Genomic DNA, 16,909 nt, shown 5'->3' with positions numbered 1-16,909 from the left:
TGAGAATGATCTTCTCTGAGCATTTTCACTGACAGTCCTAGCTAGGGTTGGCAAGATTTGTGCAATTCACACATACTTGTGAAATTCAAAAACATTATCTCTTACTGACACACCATAATGATGGTAGTAAACAGGGAAGCCTCTGTTCTAATAAACAAGTAATTAAAGTTGACAATAAATGTGTAAACATGACGCTAATTAACAAATCCTCTCATAGCTGTTCCCAGTTTGTAGACATGTTTGGGAATGTGGATAAGACCAGGCACTGTGTTCTCATCCATAGATATATGAATATATGGGCAATGGGTGCCACCTTTTTGGTCAATCCTTTTTTTTTTTTTTCCTTTCTTTTTTGCTGGTAGAAAGTATTATATTTTTAAGTAAAGAAAATGAGATCATTTTTAGCATCTTGGTTTCCAATGTAATCTCTTTAAACTCAGATTTCCTGTAACCTAAGTGAAAGTCGTTCCTTCGTGTTCCACTCTTTGCGACCCCATGGACTATATAGTCCATGGAATTCTCTAGGCTAGAATACTGAAGTGGGTAGCTGTTCCCTTCTCCAGGAGATTTTCCCAACCCAGGGATCAAACCCAGGTCTCCCACATTGCAGGCAGATTCTTTACCAGCTGAGTCTCTAGGGAAGTCCCAGAATACTGGAGTGGGTAGCCTATCCCTTCTCCAGGAGATCTTCCCAACCTGGAAACCAAAATGGTGTCTCCTGCATTGCAGGTGGATTCTTTACCAGCTGAGCTACCAGGGAAGCCCATGGGAGACTGTAATTCATTACATAAAGTGCCTTTAGATATGGGGACACTGGCCTCATTACCTGAGTTCTTTCCAAACTTAGATATGGAGACATGGTTTGTCAATCCTCAGGATTTGGGAATGATGAGTGATATAAAGCTGAGAGGAGAAGGTGGTTAAGATTAACAAACAGTCTTAAACTAACAATAATAAACATTTTAAATAATAAATATTTCTGTATGTATCTATTTATTTGGCTATGTTGGGTCTTCATTGAGGCACATGGGGTCTTTGTTGCCTCATGTGGATCTTTCATTGGGGCACATGGACTCTCTAGTTGTGGTACGCAGCCTCAGTACTTGAGGCATGTGGGCTTAGCTACTCCATGGCATGTGGGATCTTAGTTCTCTGACCAGGGATTGAACCTGTTCCCCCTGCATTGCAAGGCAGAGTCTCAACCACTGGACCACCTGGGAAGTCCCAACAAATTCTCTTTACTGAACCAAGAAGTGGGCCACAAAAGGGACAGTGACCCAAATGGAGGTTCTATCCTGCTCGCAGGTAGAAGAGCGGTAGTTTGAAGCTTTTCTTCCAAAGCAGAAAGCATTTCCATTTATTCTTCCCTAGAGATGGGTTGCAAAATTATTTTTCAAAGAGGAGCAGCCACAATTAATTTCTTAGTCATGAGGAAATACCCTGATGCCCTAACTATAAATATTTTTTTCTAAGAAATCCTCTTTTTTATCTTCTTTATTAGTTTTTGGTTGATGTAGTAAGCAAAGGAAATCCAAGCATGATTTTCTGCTAATTGCTTTCCTCTTTCATTTCTCCAGTAGCTGTCCTCATAAGGATTACATTTTTTCCTTAGGTCCTCTTTCTCTCATTTTTCCAAGGCCATGACTTTATCTAAGAGGTCTTCCTGAATATTGAGGCAAGCAGAAGCAGTATCGCCTAGTAGTTAAGGATACTGACTTGTGGTTCAGAAAGACTTGATTTTGATCCTTACTTCACTATCGTTTCAGTCAAGACAGGTTACATTATGCTGAAATAATAAACAGCACCACATTTTCAGTTTCTCAACATAATGAAAATTTATTTATTTGGTCTTCTCAGCAAGACCCTGCAAGTTGCAGTGACTCTGCAGGGCAGCTGCCTTCATGGAGTGGCTCAGTGGTCCAGGCTGCTTTGGTCTCATGTCACCCTCATCTCAACACATGAGCCTTGACTGCAGTGAGAGAGAAACCAGGCATTGGGGACCACATGCCAGCTCTGCAATGTGTCATCCTGGGAATATCTGGTCACTTGCAGTCACAATCCATTGGCAACATCATCCACAAAACCCTGTGCAATTGCAAAGGGAGATGGGTAACTAGAGTTTTACATGTATCCAGGAAGGGGAAGGGAACCAGAAATATTGGTGACCACTGTTATTAACCACCATAACCACAGACTGACTGATCTTGGGCAAGTTACTGAACTCTCTGAGCCTCAGTTCCCTCTCTTTGAAAATGGGAAAAATATTATCTAACAAATAAATTTCTTGTGAAGATTAAATCAGACAAAGAATATAAAGTGTTCAGCATGGTGTCTAACATATTGTTCAAGAAATGGTAGACATCCAATCCACTCCCTACTTAGCAACCAGAGTGACCTTTTAAAAAATGGAAATCTATTACTTAAAATTTTTCAGTGGCTTCCCAGTTCATTTAGAATGTAACGCAATCTTTCACCATTGTTTCAAGACTCTGCATGACATGATTCTTGTCTTCCTCTCTGATTTCATTTTCCATCACCCCTCCACTCATTCCCTCATCTCCAGTCACACCTGCCTTCTCTCTGTTCCCCTAACATGCTACATCATTTCCACTTTAAGCCCTATGCTTGCTGACATCTCTGATTGGAACATTCTACCCCAGATGCTTGCATTCACCTCTTTGGTCTAAAATCAGGAAGCCTCCCCTGTCTTCACCATCTATTTCCTTTCAGTCAATACATGTTCTAGTGAGTCATTCCCTATCACATTACCCTGTTAAATTTCTTTATAGCACTTATCACCGTATAAAATTACTTGTTTTATTTATTTGTCTATTTTTCTGTTTTCCACACTAGGATGTGAACTTTGTGACAGCAAAACTTTCATCTGTCTTGCTTCCTACTGAATTCCTGTCACCAGCAATAGTCTAGATTCCAGTGGTAAACGCACAAATCTTTTCTCAGCACCTTTTCCATATCACTGTGTTGCCTTTTTCCGATATTGATTTGAAACTTGCTCTTAACTCACTCTTGTCTGGAGAAGAATTATCCACTCAGAGCTGGGGAATGGCCAACTCCGCTCACATGGCGGCTGATGGTGGGGAGGTGAGGTCCTGACTCTGAACTTTGTCTTCTAAGCCAGTGTTCTGCACAGTGGAGCTCAAGAGGAACTAGACAAAAAGATGCAACCCAAGCCCCATACTGGACATATTAAGTCAAGATCTCTGGAAATGAGAATCTACCTAGGGAATCTGCACTTTAAACAAGCTCCCAGGCTGATCTTTGGGCTTCTCCGGTGTCACTAGTGGTAAAGGACCTGCTTGCCAATGTATGAAACAAGACTTGTGGGTTTAATCCCTGAGTCAGGGAAGATCCCTTAGAGTAGGACATGGCAACACACTCCAGTATTCTTGCCTGGGAAATGCTATGGACAGAGAAGCCTAGTGGGCTACAGTTCCTAGCGTCGCAAAGAGTTGGACACAACTGAGGCAATTTACCTGAAGCGATAAACTTAACTGGACTTAACTGAAGCGATAAAGGACACACTCTGTCCTTTATCAAGCCCATCTTTGCATGAAATATTCCCTTGATATCTCTAATTTTCTTGAACAGATCTCTAGTCTTTCCCATTCTGTTGTTTTCCTCTATTTGTTTGCATTGATTGCTGAGGAAGGCTTTCTTATCTCTCCTTGCTATTCTTTCGAACTCTGCATTCAAATGGGAATATCTTTCCTTTTCTCCTTTGCTTTTTGCTTCTCTTCTTTTCACAGCTATTTGTAAGGCCTCCTCAGACAGCCATTTTGCTTTTTTGCATTTCTTTTTTCTTGGGGATGGTCTTGATCCCTGTCTCCTGTACAATGTCATGAACCTCTATCCATAGTTCATCAGGCACTCTGTCTACCAGATCCAATCCCTTGAATCTATTTCTCACTTCCACTATATAATCTTAGTGATTTGATTTAGGTCTAACCTGAATGATCTAGTGGTTTTCCCTACTTTCTTCAATTTAAGTCTGAATTTGGCAATAAGGAGTTCATAATCTGAGCCAGAGTCAGCTCCCGATCTTGTTTTTGCTGACTGTATAGAGCTTCTCCATCTTTGGCTGCAAAGAAAATAATCAATCTGATTTCGGTGTTGACCATCTGGTGATGTCCATGTGTAGAGTCTTCTCTTGTGTTGTTGGAAGAGGGTGTTTGCTATGACCAGTGCGTTCTCTTGGCAAAACTCTATTAGCCTTTGCCCTGCTTCATTCTGTACTCCAAGGCCAAATTTGCCTGTTACTCTAGGTGTTTCTTGACTTCCTACTTTTGCATTCCAGTCCCCTGTAATGAAAAGGACATCTTTTTTGGGTGTTAGTTCTAAAAGGTCTTGCAGGTCTTCATAGAACTGTTCAACTTCAGCTTCTTCAGGATTACTGGTTGGGGCATAGGCTTGGATTACCATGATAATGAATGGTTTGCCTTGGAAACGAACAGAGATCATTCTGTCGTTTTTGAGACTGCATCCAAGTAATGCATTTTGGACTCTTTTGTTGACCATGATGGCTACTCCATTTCTTCTAAGGGATTCCTGCCCACAGTAGTAGATATAATGGTCATCTGAGTTAAATTCACCCATTCCAGTTCATTTTAGTTCGCTGATTCCTAGAATGTCAATGTTCACTCTTGCCATCTCCTGTTTGACCACTTCCAGTTTGCCTTGATTCATGGACCTGACATTCCAGGTTCCTATGCAATATTGCTCTTTACAGCATTGGACCTTGCTTCTATCACCAGTCACATCCACAAGTGGGTGTTGTTTTTGCTTTGGCTCCATCTCTTCATTCTTTCTGGAGTTATTTCTCCACTGGTCTCCAGTAGCATATTGGGCACCTACTGACCTGGGGAGTTCCTCTTTCAGTATCCTGTCATTTTGTTTTTCTTACTATTCATGGGGTTCTCAAGGCAAGAATACTGAAGTGTTTTGCCATTCCATTCTCCAGTGGACCACATTCTGTCCGACCTCTCCACTGTGACCCGACCGTCTTGGGTGGCCCCACACAGCATGGCTTAGTTTCTCTGAGTTAGACAAGACTGTGGTCCATGTGATCAGATTGGCTAATTTTCAGTGATTATGGTTTTAGTGTGTCTGCCCTCTGATGCCCTCTTACAACACCTACAAGCAGAAGATATTAAGAAGAAGTGGTAAGAATACATAGAAGAACTGTACAAAAAAGATCTTAATGACCCAGATAATCACGATGGTGTGATCACTCACCTAGAGCCAGACACGCTGGAATGTGAAGTCAAGTGGGCCTTAGGAAGCATCACTACGAATAAAGCTAATGGAGGTGATGGAATTCCAGTTGAGCTATTTCAAATCTTGAAAGATGATGCTGTGAAAGTGCTGCACTCAATATGCCAACAAATTTGGAAAACTCAGCAGTGGCCACAGGACTGGAAAAGGTCAGTTTTCATTCCAATCCCAAAGAATGCTCAAACTACCACACAGTTGCACTCATCTCACATGCTAGTAAAGTAATGCTCAAAATTCTCCAAGCTAGGCTTCAGCAATAAGTGAACCATGAACTTCCAGATGTTCAAGCTGGTTTTAGAAAAAGCAGAGGAACCAGAGATCAAATTGCCAACATCCGACAGATCATCGAAAAAGCAAGAGAATTCCAGAAAAACATCTATTCCTGCTTTATTGACTATGCCAAAGCCTTTGACTATGTGGATCACAATAAACTGTGGAAAATTCTGAAGGAGATGGGAATACCAGGCCACCTGACCTGCCTCTTGAGAAACCTATATGCTGGTCAGGAAGCAACAGTTAGAACTGGACATGTAACAAGAGACCGGTTCCAAATAGGAAAAGGAGTACGTCAAGGCTGTATATTATCACCCTGCTTATTTAACTTATATGCAGAGTACATCTTGAGAAACACTGGGCTGGAAGAAGCGCAAACTGGAATCAAGATAGCCAAGAGAAATATCAATCACCTCAGATATGCAGATGACACCACCCTTATGGCAGAAAGTGAAGAGGAACTAAAAAGCCTCTTGATGAAAGTGAAAGAGGAGAGTGAAAAAGTTGGCTTAAAACTCAACATTCAGAAAACTAAGATCATGGCATCTGGTCCCATCACTTCATGGGAAATAGATGGGGAAACAGTGGAAACAGTGTCAGACTTTATTTTGGGGCGCTCCAAAATCACTGCAGATGGTGATTGCAGCGATGAAATTAAAAGGTGCTTACTCCTTGGAAGGAAAGTTATGGCCAACCTAGACAGCATATTAAAAAGCAGAGACATTACTTTGTCAACAAAGGTCCATCTAGTCAAGGCTATGGTTTTTCCAGTGGTCATGTATGGATGTGAGAGTTGGACTGTGAAGAAAGCTGAGCACCAAAGAATTGATGCTTTTGAACGTGTTGGAGAAGACTCTTGAGAGTCCCTTGGACTGCAAGGAGATCCAACCAGTCCATCCTAAAGGAGATCAGTCCTGGGTGTTCATTGGAAGGACTGATACTGAAGCTGAAACGCCAATACTTTGGCCACCTGATGTGAAGAACTGACTCATTGGAAAAGACCCTGATGCTGGGAGGGATTGGGGGCAGGAGGAGAAGGGGACAACAGAGGATGAGATGGCTGGATGGCATCACCAACTGGATGGACATAGTTTGAGTAAACTCCAGGAGTTGGTGATGGACAGGGAGGCCTGGTGAGCTGCGATTCATGAGGTCACAAAAAGTTGGACACGACTGAGCGACTGAACTGAACTGAAGTGACTTAGCATACACTCAAGCTGATCTTTAAAGCACCTAAGGCTTAAGCGGCGCTCTCCCAGGTCTTAAGTTCAGCCTATCAATGAAGCATACCCAAACAGTTCTTTTTCCTGGTGATTTCTCACATGGACTCTTGCATTGTCTTGTGAATGATGAACTCTCCATCTGAGGTCAGAAAAGAGTGCTTTGGGGCACAGAAATCACAGGCAGCATTACTGAGTGCCCTATGTATGAGTTACCAATTGCTATGGAACAGATTACTCCAAAACTTAATATGCTCTTAACATTTGGGGACACTTTTCTGCTCACTAGAAACCCCTTGAGAGAAATAGGGTAAAGTAACATGAGTCATGAGAGGAATTGGAGAGAAAATTTCCATTTCAAATTATTCCTTTTAGTGTCTCAAATTATTCCTTATTATTCCTTATTGGACAAGGAGGCTGGGATATTGGTTAGGCTGGGGCTGTAATATTACTCTAGATTCTTAAAATCCACAACTGAAAGACTCATGGTAACAATGGCTATGGTGGCCATAATCCGTCCAGCAAATATGTATTTGAGCACCTACTACTACATGTCATCACTGACCTAGGCACTTGGGATCAAAATGGACCAAAGACAAAACATTAAAACAAGACAAAGCAAAACCCCAACTTGCCCCATGGAACTTAAATTCTAGAAGAAGAAATGGAAGGAAATGATGCTAGCATCTCACTCCCTGTTTGAAACATTTCCTTTTCATGAGTTCTTAGTCCTGAGGGAATTAATCTCCACCAAGTGCCGAAGTTCAAATGAGAGATTCCTTAGCTTCATCTCTTCCAAGACTTGAAGGTGAAGATCTCCTCAAAATGCTTACATGCAGGGAAACGGACTTTGGTTGAGAGGTAAATGTCTCTATAGATGTGTGTTGGAGTGGGGGTTGTGATAACGGAGAGAGGGCTTAAAACAACTACATTTATCTCACAGTTTCCACTGGTCAGGAATTCAGGCACAGTTTAGTTGGGTCCTCTGGCTCAGGTTCTTTCATGAGGCTGCAATCAGGATGTTAGCCAGACCCAAGGCTCAGCTGGTGAAGGACTTGATTCCAAGCCCACTCATGTGATCATTGGCAGTCAGTTTCTGATGGGCTGTTGGACTCAGGGCCTTGGTTCCTGGCTGGCTGGAGGCTGGAGGCTGTCTGTCCCCAGTTCCTTGCCGCATGGGCCTCTCCATGGTGTGCCTCACAATGTTGCATTTGATTTCCATCAGCGTGAGCAGGTGAGGAGAACCAGTGAGAGAATGACAGCAAGAGGCAAGTCACAGTCTTGATCTCTGAAGTGACATCCCATCACTTTGACTATAGTCTGTTTATTAGAAACAAGTCACTAAGTCCAGCCCACACTCCAAAGAGGCAGTTACACAAAGACATGAGTACCAGGAAGTGGGGAGCATTAGGGCCCCTTTTAGAAGCTGCCTGCCACACCTTAGCCTTCATTTGGAACTACCTTTCGGCGTGGGACACAGTATGACAGACAATAAATATTTGGGGATTCTATACGGCCCTTGGAAGTTTAATATAAAAGGCAATGTTGCATCATAAGAAGAACATACACTTTAGGCCTCAATCAGAATCTTGCCTTTGCTGATCACCAACTGTATATAACTTAAAACTTTGTTTTTCTGAGCCTTGGTTTTCTCATTCAAAAAGTGTGGAAAATACCTACCACCTAAGGAGTTTTGAGGATCAAAAAGTCACTTGGGCAAGGCACTTGTTAAAATGCAGATTGTCAGGTTGCTCCCCAAGAAATTCATGTGCAGTAGATTTGGGGCGGCTTTTAAGAATTTCTATTTTTAAAAATTTGTTAACTTTTAATTTCATATTGGAGCATAGCCAATTACAATGTAGTTTCAGGTGGACAGCAAAGGGACTCAGCCATACATACACATGAATCCATTATCCCCCAAACTCTCCTCCCTTCCAGGCTGCCACATAAAGGAATTTCTATTTTTAATAATGCATTTGCAAAAGATGTGTGGCTCAGTATATGATAGCTATTAATAATCTGCATGATAACAGTAATTCTGCAATTATTCTTGAGGAATTATAAAGGGACTATGTATTTAAGCTGTGAATTAGTGGAAAGTAAACTGTATTGAGGATTAGAAGAAGTGTAAGTTCTAGCCCTTACTTGGCTACCCGATCTTAGGCACAGAGTCACCTAATCTTTTTGGACCTCTTTTTCCCCCTAGCCTCTGTAAAATGCCTTCCACCCTGAGTACTCTGTCTAGGAAAAGAAACAATAGCTACTAGATGGCATCCCTTTAGGGCTCCCCCGGTTGCTGAAAACAGTGCAATGGCCTCTGTAATGAGTCTTTTCTGAATTTCTGCATCTCCTAATATTTCTTTCTGGAGATTATTCCTTTGAGCCTCTCATTCTCCTACTCTTTTAATTCATATGACCCCCTAGCATCCCTGTATGTAATGAAATATATCTGAAAACAACCTCGTTCAAAAGAATAAATCTATTAGGGAGCTGAGAACTTTCTGGCGTGAAATGAAAAATATTGATTGCTTCTCACCTGTTAGCAGTGAAATCCCATCCAGTTAATTAACCTGCTAAGAGATAAAGTTTATTTCTGCCCTTCACCTTCAGCTCCAAATCTTTAAAACCATTAAAACAAGTACCTGGTCAATGAATAAATCTTCTCCCAGAGTGGCATTCAGGGCCTTCTGTAATCTGGCTTCAGTCTGCCTTTCTAACTTTACTTCCAGCTACTTACCTTCAAGCACCTTCCACTCCAGGCCAATGGAAGAATCGAAGTATTTCAGTATTCCCATTGCCAGAAATATACTTCCCTCCTCTGAATTCTACATATAAACTCAGTTCAAATGTCACTTCTTTAAAAAAAAGCTTTCCTAGAGCTCTGGCATCTCCACCTCCTCCTACCTCTCCTAATTGCTGCCAAGGTACAAGCATGAATTACCTCGTATTTCTAAACATTTTTCAAAATTTGAATACCTTTGTAGTATTTACTAGTTTATAACTTATATTATGATTTTGTATAAGTTTATAGTACTAGACCTCAAAGGATGCAGTTTCAATCAGTTCATTTTTATGTTCCCCACATCTTCCAATACAAGGCCTTACCTATAATTGGTGTTTAGTAAATATTTTTTTGAATGCTTAAATGGAGACCCACTGATCTATGACTTTAATTCTTAAGGGGCTCACAACTACTATTTTATCATCAGTATCAGAAGAATCTGACTCAGTGAGGCATTTTTCAAGATATACATTATGTTCAAAACAGAACTTTCAAGCTTTCTAGGATTTTTGAAAACAGTCTTGTTGCTTCCCACCATTAGCAGCTTTCTGTTTCTAGAAATCTTTTAGCTGTCAGTGGAATAGTTGGAAAAGACAGTCTTCTTATGGATATCATCCCTTTCAATGACTCTGAGCAAAGCTTCTTATGGCTTTTGTATTTCCTGCCCCAATTTACTTCCATGACATACTTGGAACCAGTGTTTTGTTGGCATAAAACCTTGAAACTCAGTTTCAGGCAAAACAGATATTCAGTCATATATGAGAGCATTCACATAGGTGTGCCTACAATAAAGAGGAAAAATACCATAGCTTCACTGAAACAAAAAGGGCATCCATCACTCATTCATTTTCTTTTTAATTTTTATTTTTAATTGAAAAACAATTTAAAATTTTCTGAAACATTCATTTTCTTGATCACCCAGCAGACTTTAGGTGCCTTCAAGGATTCTTGCCGTCAAGGATTTCTGAGTCTTATAAAAGGAGATGAATATATGATGAAATCATTATTAAAGACTAATTTGCACAATGTCAGAGGCAAGCACAAGGTAATGTGGAGAACAGAGAATTTTCTTTGAGATAAGATGGATTTTTTTAAACAAAGAAAATTTTTTCTGTAGCACAGTAGTCGTGCTCATATCAATAAAATACATATTATTTTGGAGTGGTTAACAGCACCATCCTCTTGCAACTACTCACCTTGGCCCAGGTGTCAGCATCTGTGGTGGGTTCTGAGGCATGATTCAATCAAGTAGCCACCCTGGGTTAACCAAGACCTACACTTACGTCCTTGCTCCTTAGAGCTTATAGGAAAAAATCATTGAAGGAGATGGCAGCAAAGGGATAGTTTTCTTGTGATTCATAGGGCTGTCAATGATATTTTGAAACAGAGGTTTTTGCATGCTACTCTGTCTATGGCACCAACATTTTTAAAGGAGTGCAGATGACTTATTGGGATGGTTTGTCCAAGTCTATGACCTTGGCAGTGTGTGTGTGTGTGTGTGTGTGTACGCGCGTGCATGCACATGCATGGAGGGTGAAGGGGGAGGGATTAGTTATGAGGAAAGGCAAGAAAGCAACCCTAAGTTTTAAATGACCAAAGCCTACAGCTGCTAAGTACTGAGTATTTGTATGAACCACTTAAAATTTTCCCTTTTCTTCACATTTAAGGACACTTTTCTATTCACTAGCAACTCATTGAGAAGGATGGAGTAGGATGACATGAATCAGAAGTAGAAATAAGAGAGGAAATTAACATCCATCTCAAATTATTTCTTGTCAGTGGCTTAGTGAAAGGCTGAAATACAGGGGAAGCTGGAGACATTGTTTAAGACGAGGCTGTAATATTGCTCTGGATTCTTATGATTACAATTGAAAGAGGTCTATGGCTTGGAGTAATGATGGTTTTAGGATTCCCTGATGGCACCAATGGTAAAGCATCTACCTGCAGTTCAGAAGACCTGGGTTCGACCCCTGAGTCAGGAAAATACCCTGGAGAAGAAAATAGCAATCCACTCCAGTATTCTTGTCTGGGAAATTCCACGGACAGAGGAGCCTGGCAGACTACGGTCCATGGGGTTGCAGAGTTGGACACGATTGAGCAACTAACACAAATGACTTTGGTGATAGTGAACAAATATGTATTAAGTACCTACCACATGCCATCACTGACCTAGGCACATAGAATTTAAATGGACCCAGAAAAATTTCTGTCTAGAAGTTTGTATTCTAGAAAAAACTGGCAAAAATGGTGTTAGCATCTCTCCCTGTTAGAAATATTTTCTTCTCATGAGTTCCTAGTCATGTGGGGGACTTAGTCTCCATCAAGTCCCAACATCAGTGCAAGAATCACAAAATTTCTGTCTTTCAAAGCTTGCAGACTGGTATCTGCTTAAAATGTTTATATGAGCAGGGAAATGGGACTCTGGTTGAGATGTAGAAGCCTCTGTGTATGTGAGTTGAGGGGGCAGTAACAGTGTACAGAGGGAAGAAATTCTATAGTGGTGCCATCCACACTGATACCCTCTCCCAAGCTGGGGGGAAATGCACGAGTTAGTACCTGAATGCTCCCCTCCACCCCACTTGCCTTTCTCTCTCTTCCACCACTTTGCTCCCTCCTCCTTTCCTTCCTAAATCCCTCCTTCTCCTTCCTTCCTTTTCGCCTGGTCCCTCCCCATCCCCTTCCCTCGATCAGTGCTTCCCTTCTCCCCTCTCTCCTTCTCTCTCTAGCCTCTTTCCCTCCTCAATCCCTCCCCGGCGTCTGCGTCAGGCCCCCACTTGCGTGACGCTCTGGGTCTGGGTGGGAGCTGTCCACTCGCCCGGGGTGCTGAATGCAGCAGCGGCGGCGGAGAGAGCTGAGAGGCGATTCTCTGCTCCAGGAACCTTGCTTCCAGACCTCGGACGGTCAGCTCACCGCCTGCCACCTCCCTTCCAGCACCACCCCTTTGGGAACTGAGCCAGGGGGGCAGCAGTCGCGGCGGGCGGGTGCTGAGCAACGGCGGAAGACGAGACAACTCCTGGCAGCAGCCTGGAATCTGATTTGCTTCCTCTCGCCTTTTCAAAGAGATATATTTATACGTGGTTTTGGGGGAGTCGCGAGGACCCAGCCGGAGCCAAGTGCTGGCTACCTCCCACCTCGGCCACGCTGCTTCGTTACCCCCTCCCCACCCTTAGCTGGTACTGCAAACAAGCCTTACCTCGTTGCTTCTACGAAGAGAGGTAGCAACAGCGAGCCCAGCCAGCCAGAGGCAGCGGAGAGGAGGGAGGGGTTGGGGGGGGGGTGGCTCGCAGAGAGCCGAGCAAGGCCGCCCTTGGTGGGGGTAGCAGGGGCAGAGCTGCTGTGAAGAGCCGGCAGCCGCCCTTTCCCCCCCACCCCTCTAGAAGTGCTCTTTCCTGATTACTGGAGAACCGAATTATTCTTATTTCACTAGTATTATTTCATTTTTCATTACCCTTACTCCTCACTCCCCAGCCGCCCCCACCCCTACGCCTGCCTCGCCTTTGGTTGCATGGCAGCGCTGCCTGGGCGCGGGGGCTCAGGGCTGGCCCCCCGGGAAGGAGGAGGAGGCGGAGGATCATGAAGCCGGGAGTCTCGGCCGCGTCGGACGGCGAGCTGCAGTCAGAGGACGAGCCGGAGCGGCCCCCGCCCGGGAGACACCCGGACGCCGCCGACAAGCAGTCACCGCCGCCGCCACAGCAGCGTCGGTGGCCGCGGGCAGACCCGGCAAGAGAGAAGGAGGGCGACAGCGGCCCAGAGGAGCAACCGGAGAAGGCGAGGCCACTCACCCGCCCGGACCTGCCCTTCTACCGCCCCTTGCCCCTCGCCCCAAGGAACCTTTGATGGAGCCAGGGAAGGGGGCCGAGGGTTTACAGACTGCCACGGGGCTGGGCAGGGGGCTCTGATCATGTAACTGCTCCCCCTAGTCCCCTCCCACACGCACGCCCCTCTTCTCTACCCCTTCCTTATCTCTGCCCCACTACCTCCCACTTCCCCCACACACGCCCTTCCTCTAGCCAGGATCCTAACGCTCAGGAAGGCGGTGGCTCTGCAAGGGTTAAACGGGCTTTTCTGTTTTTCCCTTTCTTTTCCCGTCCCAGTCCCTGATTTTCCCACCTCTATTCTAATAGGCTTTCCCCTCTTCTGTGCAGCCCTTCGGCTGCATAGGCAAAGCACAAGCCCTTGCCCAGCATCACCTGGATCCCTTCCCCACCCACCCAGTGTCTCTCAAAAGCAACTCTGGTGCTTCTGGAGGTTAATTGCCCCAGTTTTCTGCCCAGGAGAATTAAAACTTCTCCCACCCTCCTCTCTTCCCCTCTTCACCTCCCCCAGCCCCTCAAAACCAACCTCCTGCTACCTAAGGAAAACTCTCTTTTCTCTCTAGCACATGCAGTCCTCAATTCTTCACTGAGCTCGTTTGCTCTAAGCCCAGCTCAGTCCACTCCAAATTTTGTTGATAACCTTCCTTACCCTTTTATATGAAGAAATTTCCCACTGCCTGGGAATTTGAGAAAAACCCAATAAGCCTCTTCCCGGGGAACTTTCTAACAGTTAGATTTTGATCTCAAGGCCCTAACAGCCCATCCTCAACTTTTTCTTTTTATCCCCCTGCCTGTAACCAGTGCTACCGGTCAAAAGCAAAAAGGGAGACATGCTGAAAGCTTAAGGTTTGGGTAGAGGTAGGAGGGGCAAGACAATTTTCTGTTGGGCTTTCCAGATAGAGTTCAGGACCAGTGACTCTCAGTTGCCAGTCCTGGGAGCCATTTATTTGCTACTTGGAGGGGATGTAAGAGGAGCCAGCAAGAACGAAGACTCCCTCCATCATAACACAGATACACTGTGGACCCCCCAGACTATCCTATCCTCCGCAAAGACTCCACCTGCCCCTACCGGGCTCTCTGCTTCCACTGGGCACATGCTGATGCCCCTGAGTGGGCTGCTGCGGTGGTGGTGCTGCTGTGCCTGGCACTGCTGTGGATTGTGCACCCCAGCCCCCCAGATGTTGCGCCACCAGGGTCTACTCAAGTGCCGCTGCCGTATGCTCTTCAATGACCTGAAGGTTTTCCTCCTGCGGCGCCCCCCTCCAGTGCCCCTGCCCATGCACGGGGAACCCCAGCCCCCTGGTTTGGCTGCCAACAACAACACGCTTCCGGCTCTGGGTGCCGGCGGGTGGGCAGGCTGGAGGGGCCCTCGCGAAGGGGTGAGCAGGGAGACCCCTCCCCTGCCACCTCCACCACCTTTGCCACCTTCTGTGGAAGATGACTGGGGCGGCCCAGCCACAGAGCCACCTGTCTCGCTGCTCAGCAGTGCCTCGTCAGATGACTTCTGTAAAGGGAAGCCTGAGGATCGCTACTCCCTGGGCAGCAGCCTGGAAAGTGGCATGAGGACCCCACTCTGCCGCATCTGCTTCCAGGGGCCGGAACAGGTGAGACCCTTCTCCCCTTTTCCTACTCGCCTACTTGCCCTGTGCTGTCTCTAGCAGGAGGACTGTAAGCTTTCAGGGATCCTCAGTGATGTTTCATGTGGTTAAATTTGCCCAAGAGGTATCTGGTGCCTGGTGGAGCCTGTTTTGCATTTTCCTTCCATATGTTCAGTTCCATCCCAAAATTCCATCAGCATCCTCGGAGGGGAAGATTCGGAAGTTGGAAGGGATGAAATAAAGGAACTTAGTGGTACATTCATGCTTGTTGCCAAGATATCCTTGTATCTGATTTGTCGTTAGTGACATTTCCCCAGACTGTCTTCAGTGCCAGATTCAAACTTCTTCCCTCTCTGATAGTGTGCGGAGATCTTGTCCTTACAGCCTATGTCTGTTTCTTCACTTTGAGATGATCCCCTCCCATATTATATTGACATCCTTGGCAGTGCGTTTTAGTTACTGAGGAGGAAATGGAGAGGGTTTGTAAGTTCATGAAGATTATACAGTTTGCAAAGACACTTCTTGTCAGACTCAAGTTTTTCTAGGTTGAAAGCATTAGGTAAGTAGGGTGAGAGGGAGTTTAAGGAAAGTGGAGAAGAAAGTAGGGAGTCTGATCATAACCATCCGCCTTGGCAGATCTGAAAGCACATGAACTTAGAAAGTCCCTTAAACTCTCTCCATCAGGATAGAGATGCCAAATACCTTATGGACGAGAGTCTTCCCAAGGCCACGGGTTCTCCCTACCCCCACTCATTCAGATTTTCAAAGACATACTCACACCACCCCTTCTAGCTCCATTTTCAATCTAGTGTTTGCAGTGCTGGAGAACATGTGCACATTCTTCTGGAACCATGAATTGTGGCAACACAATTCTGGCCCACAGAATCCCAGACAAGAAAGGTTCACCTGAAAATCTGACTTAATGGTGCTGGAGAAGGAACATTCAGTTGCACCCTGGGCAGGGTTATATGGTCAAATCAGCCACTTCACAAGTTTCCCAGAAGTGGGGGTCAGGCTTCTGTGTACTTACAACAAGTGATGGTGTAGTAGGTTGACATGCTGCTGCATCTGAGTGGCTCTGGTTCGTGTTGAAGGCTTTGTCTTTGAGAGACAGGCTTCGCTGACATTGTCATTCATTCTGTGTTTGCCTGGAATGAGCAGGGCACTTTGGGACAGATGATAAGTGGGGCCATGGCCCGGGCATTATGAGAGGAAGGAATGTCGATCTCAGTGTGAATAAATGTCTCTGAGAGGCTGAGGGCAGGGCTCCTCCTTTTTGTGACTGGAGTGGGTTGCCATTCCCTTCTCCAGGGGATCTTCCCTACCTGGGGATTGAACACAGGTTTCCTGCATTGCAGGCAGATTCTTTACCATCTGAGCCACCAGGGAAGCCCTTTTGTGACTAGGATTGCCAAAAAGTCCCAACTGGACTGCAGCTTAGAACCAAAGACTCCTGTTAAGCAAGAAGATCCAGGTGCCTGCTCAGTGCCCCTCTTCCAGGGCTGGGCCTCCAGCGCAGACACAAGAAAGAGCAGCACCGCTGAGAGCAGGAAGCGTGCTTCACTCTGGGCTGCTCACAATCAGCATCTGTCCCCATCAGAAGCCTCGTCGTCTCAAAAAAAAAAAGAAAAAGAAAAAGAGGAGAGAGACTTATTTCTTCTCCCATATGCCTGGTGGTTCAGGTCTGAATGTCACAGGGGCATTGGGAGTGTGGCTTCTGGGAAAAATATGCTTGTCTCTAGAAAACAACAGGGCTTAGAACCTGTTCTGGATGATATTTATCTTCTGTGTGAACTCCTTCAATTTCTTTATTCCCCAGGGTCCCTTTTCCAACTTCTGTGATTTAAAAGAACCTTTTCCTATTCCCTGCATTTCCTTATAAGTCTGTTGAAAGGATCCAGAAGATAATGAGCCTGAAAATGACTTGAA

General features: G+C 44.9%; 1 protein-coding gene across 1 annotated transcript in view; it reads left to right on the top strand.

The window, feature by feature from the left end:
• Positions 1–12,239: 12,239 nt before the first annotated feature.
• The window catches only part of MARCHF4 (membrane associated ring-CH-type finger 4), a 116,297-nt gene continuing 111,627 nt past the window's right edge, over positions 12,240–16,909 (top strand). The window contains exon 1 of the mRNA XM_020896314.2: positions 12,240–14,986. Within this exon, the coding sequence (XP_020751973.1) occupies positions 14,477–14,986 (510 nt within the window). The 5' untranslated portion in view covers positions 12,240–14,476. The remainder of the gene's footprint in view (positions 14,987–16,909) is intronic.

The sequence above is a fragment of the Odocoileus virginianus genome, chromosome 30 (assembly GCF_023699985.2).
Source record: "Odocoileus virginianus isolate 20LAN1187 ecotype Illinois chromosome 30, Ovbor_1.2, whole genome shotgun sequence".
In the NCBI taxonomy this organism is placed as follows: Eukaryota; Metazoa; Chordata; class Mammalia; order Artiodactyla; family Cervidae; genus Odocoileus; species Odocoileus virginianus.
This window is presented reverse-complemented; position numbering and strand designations above follow the sequence as displayed.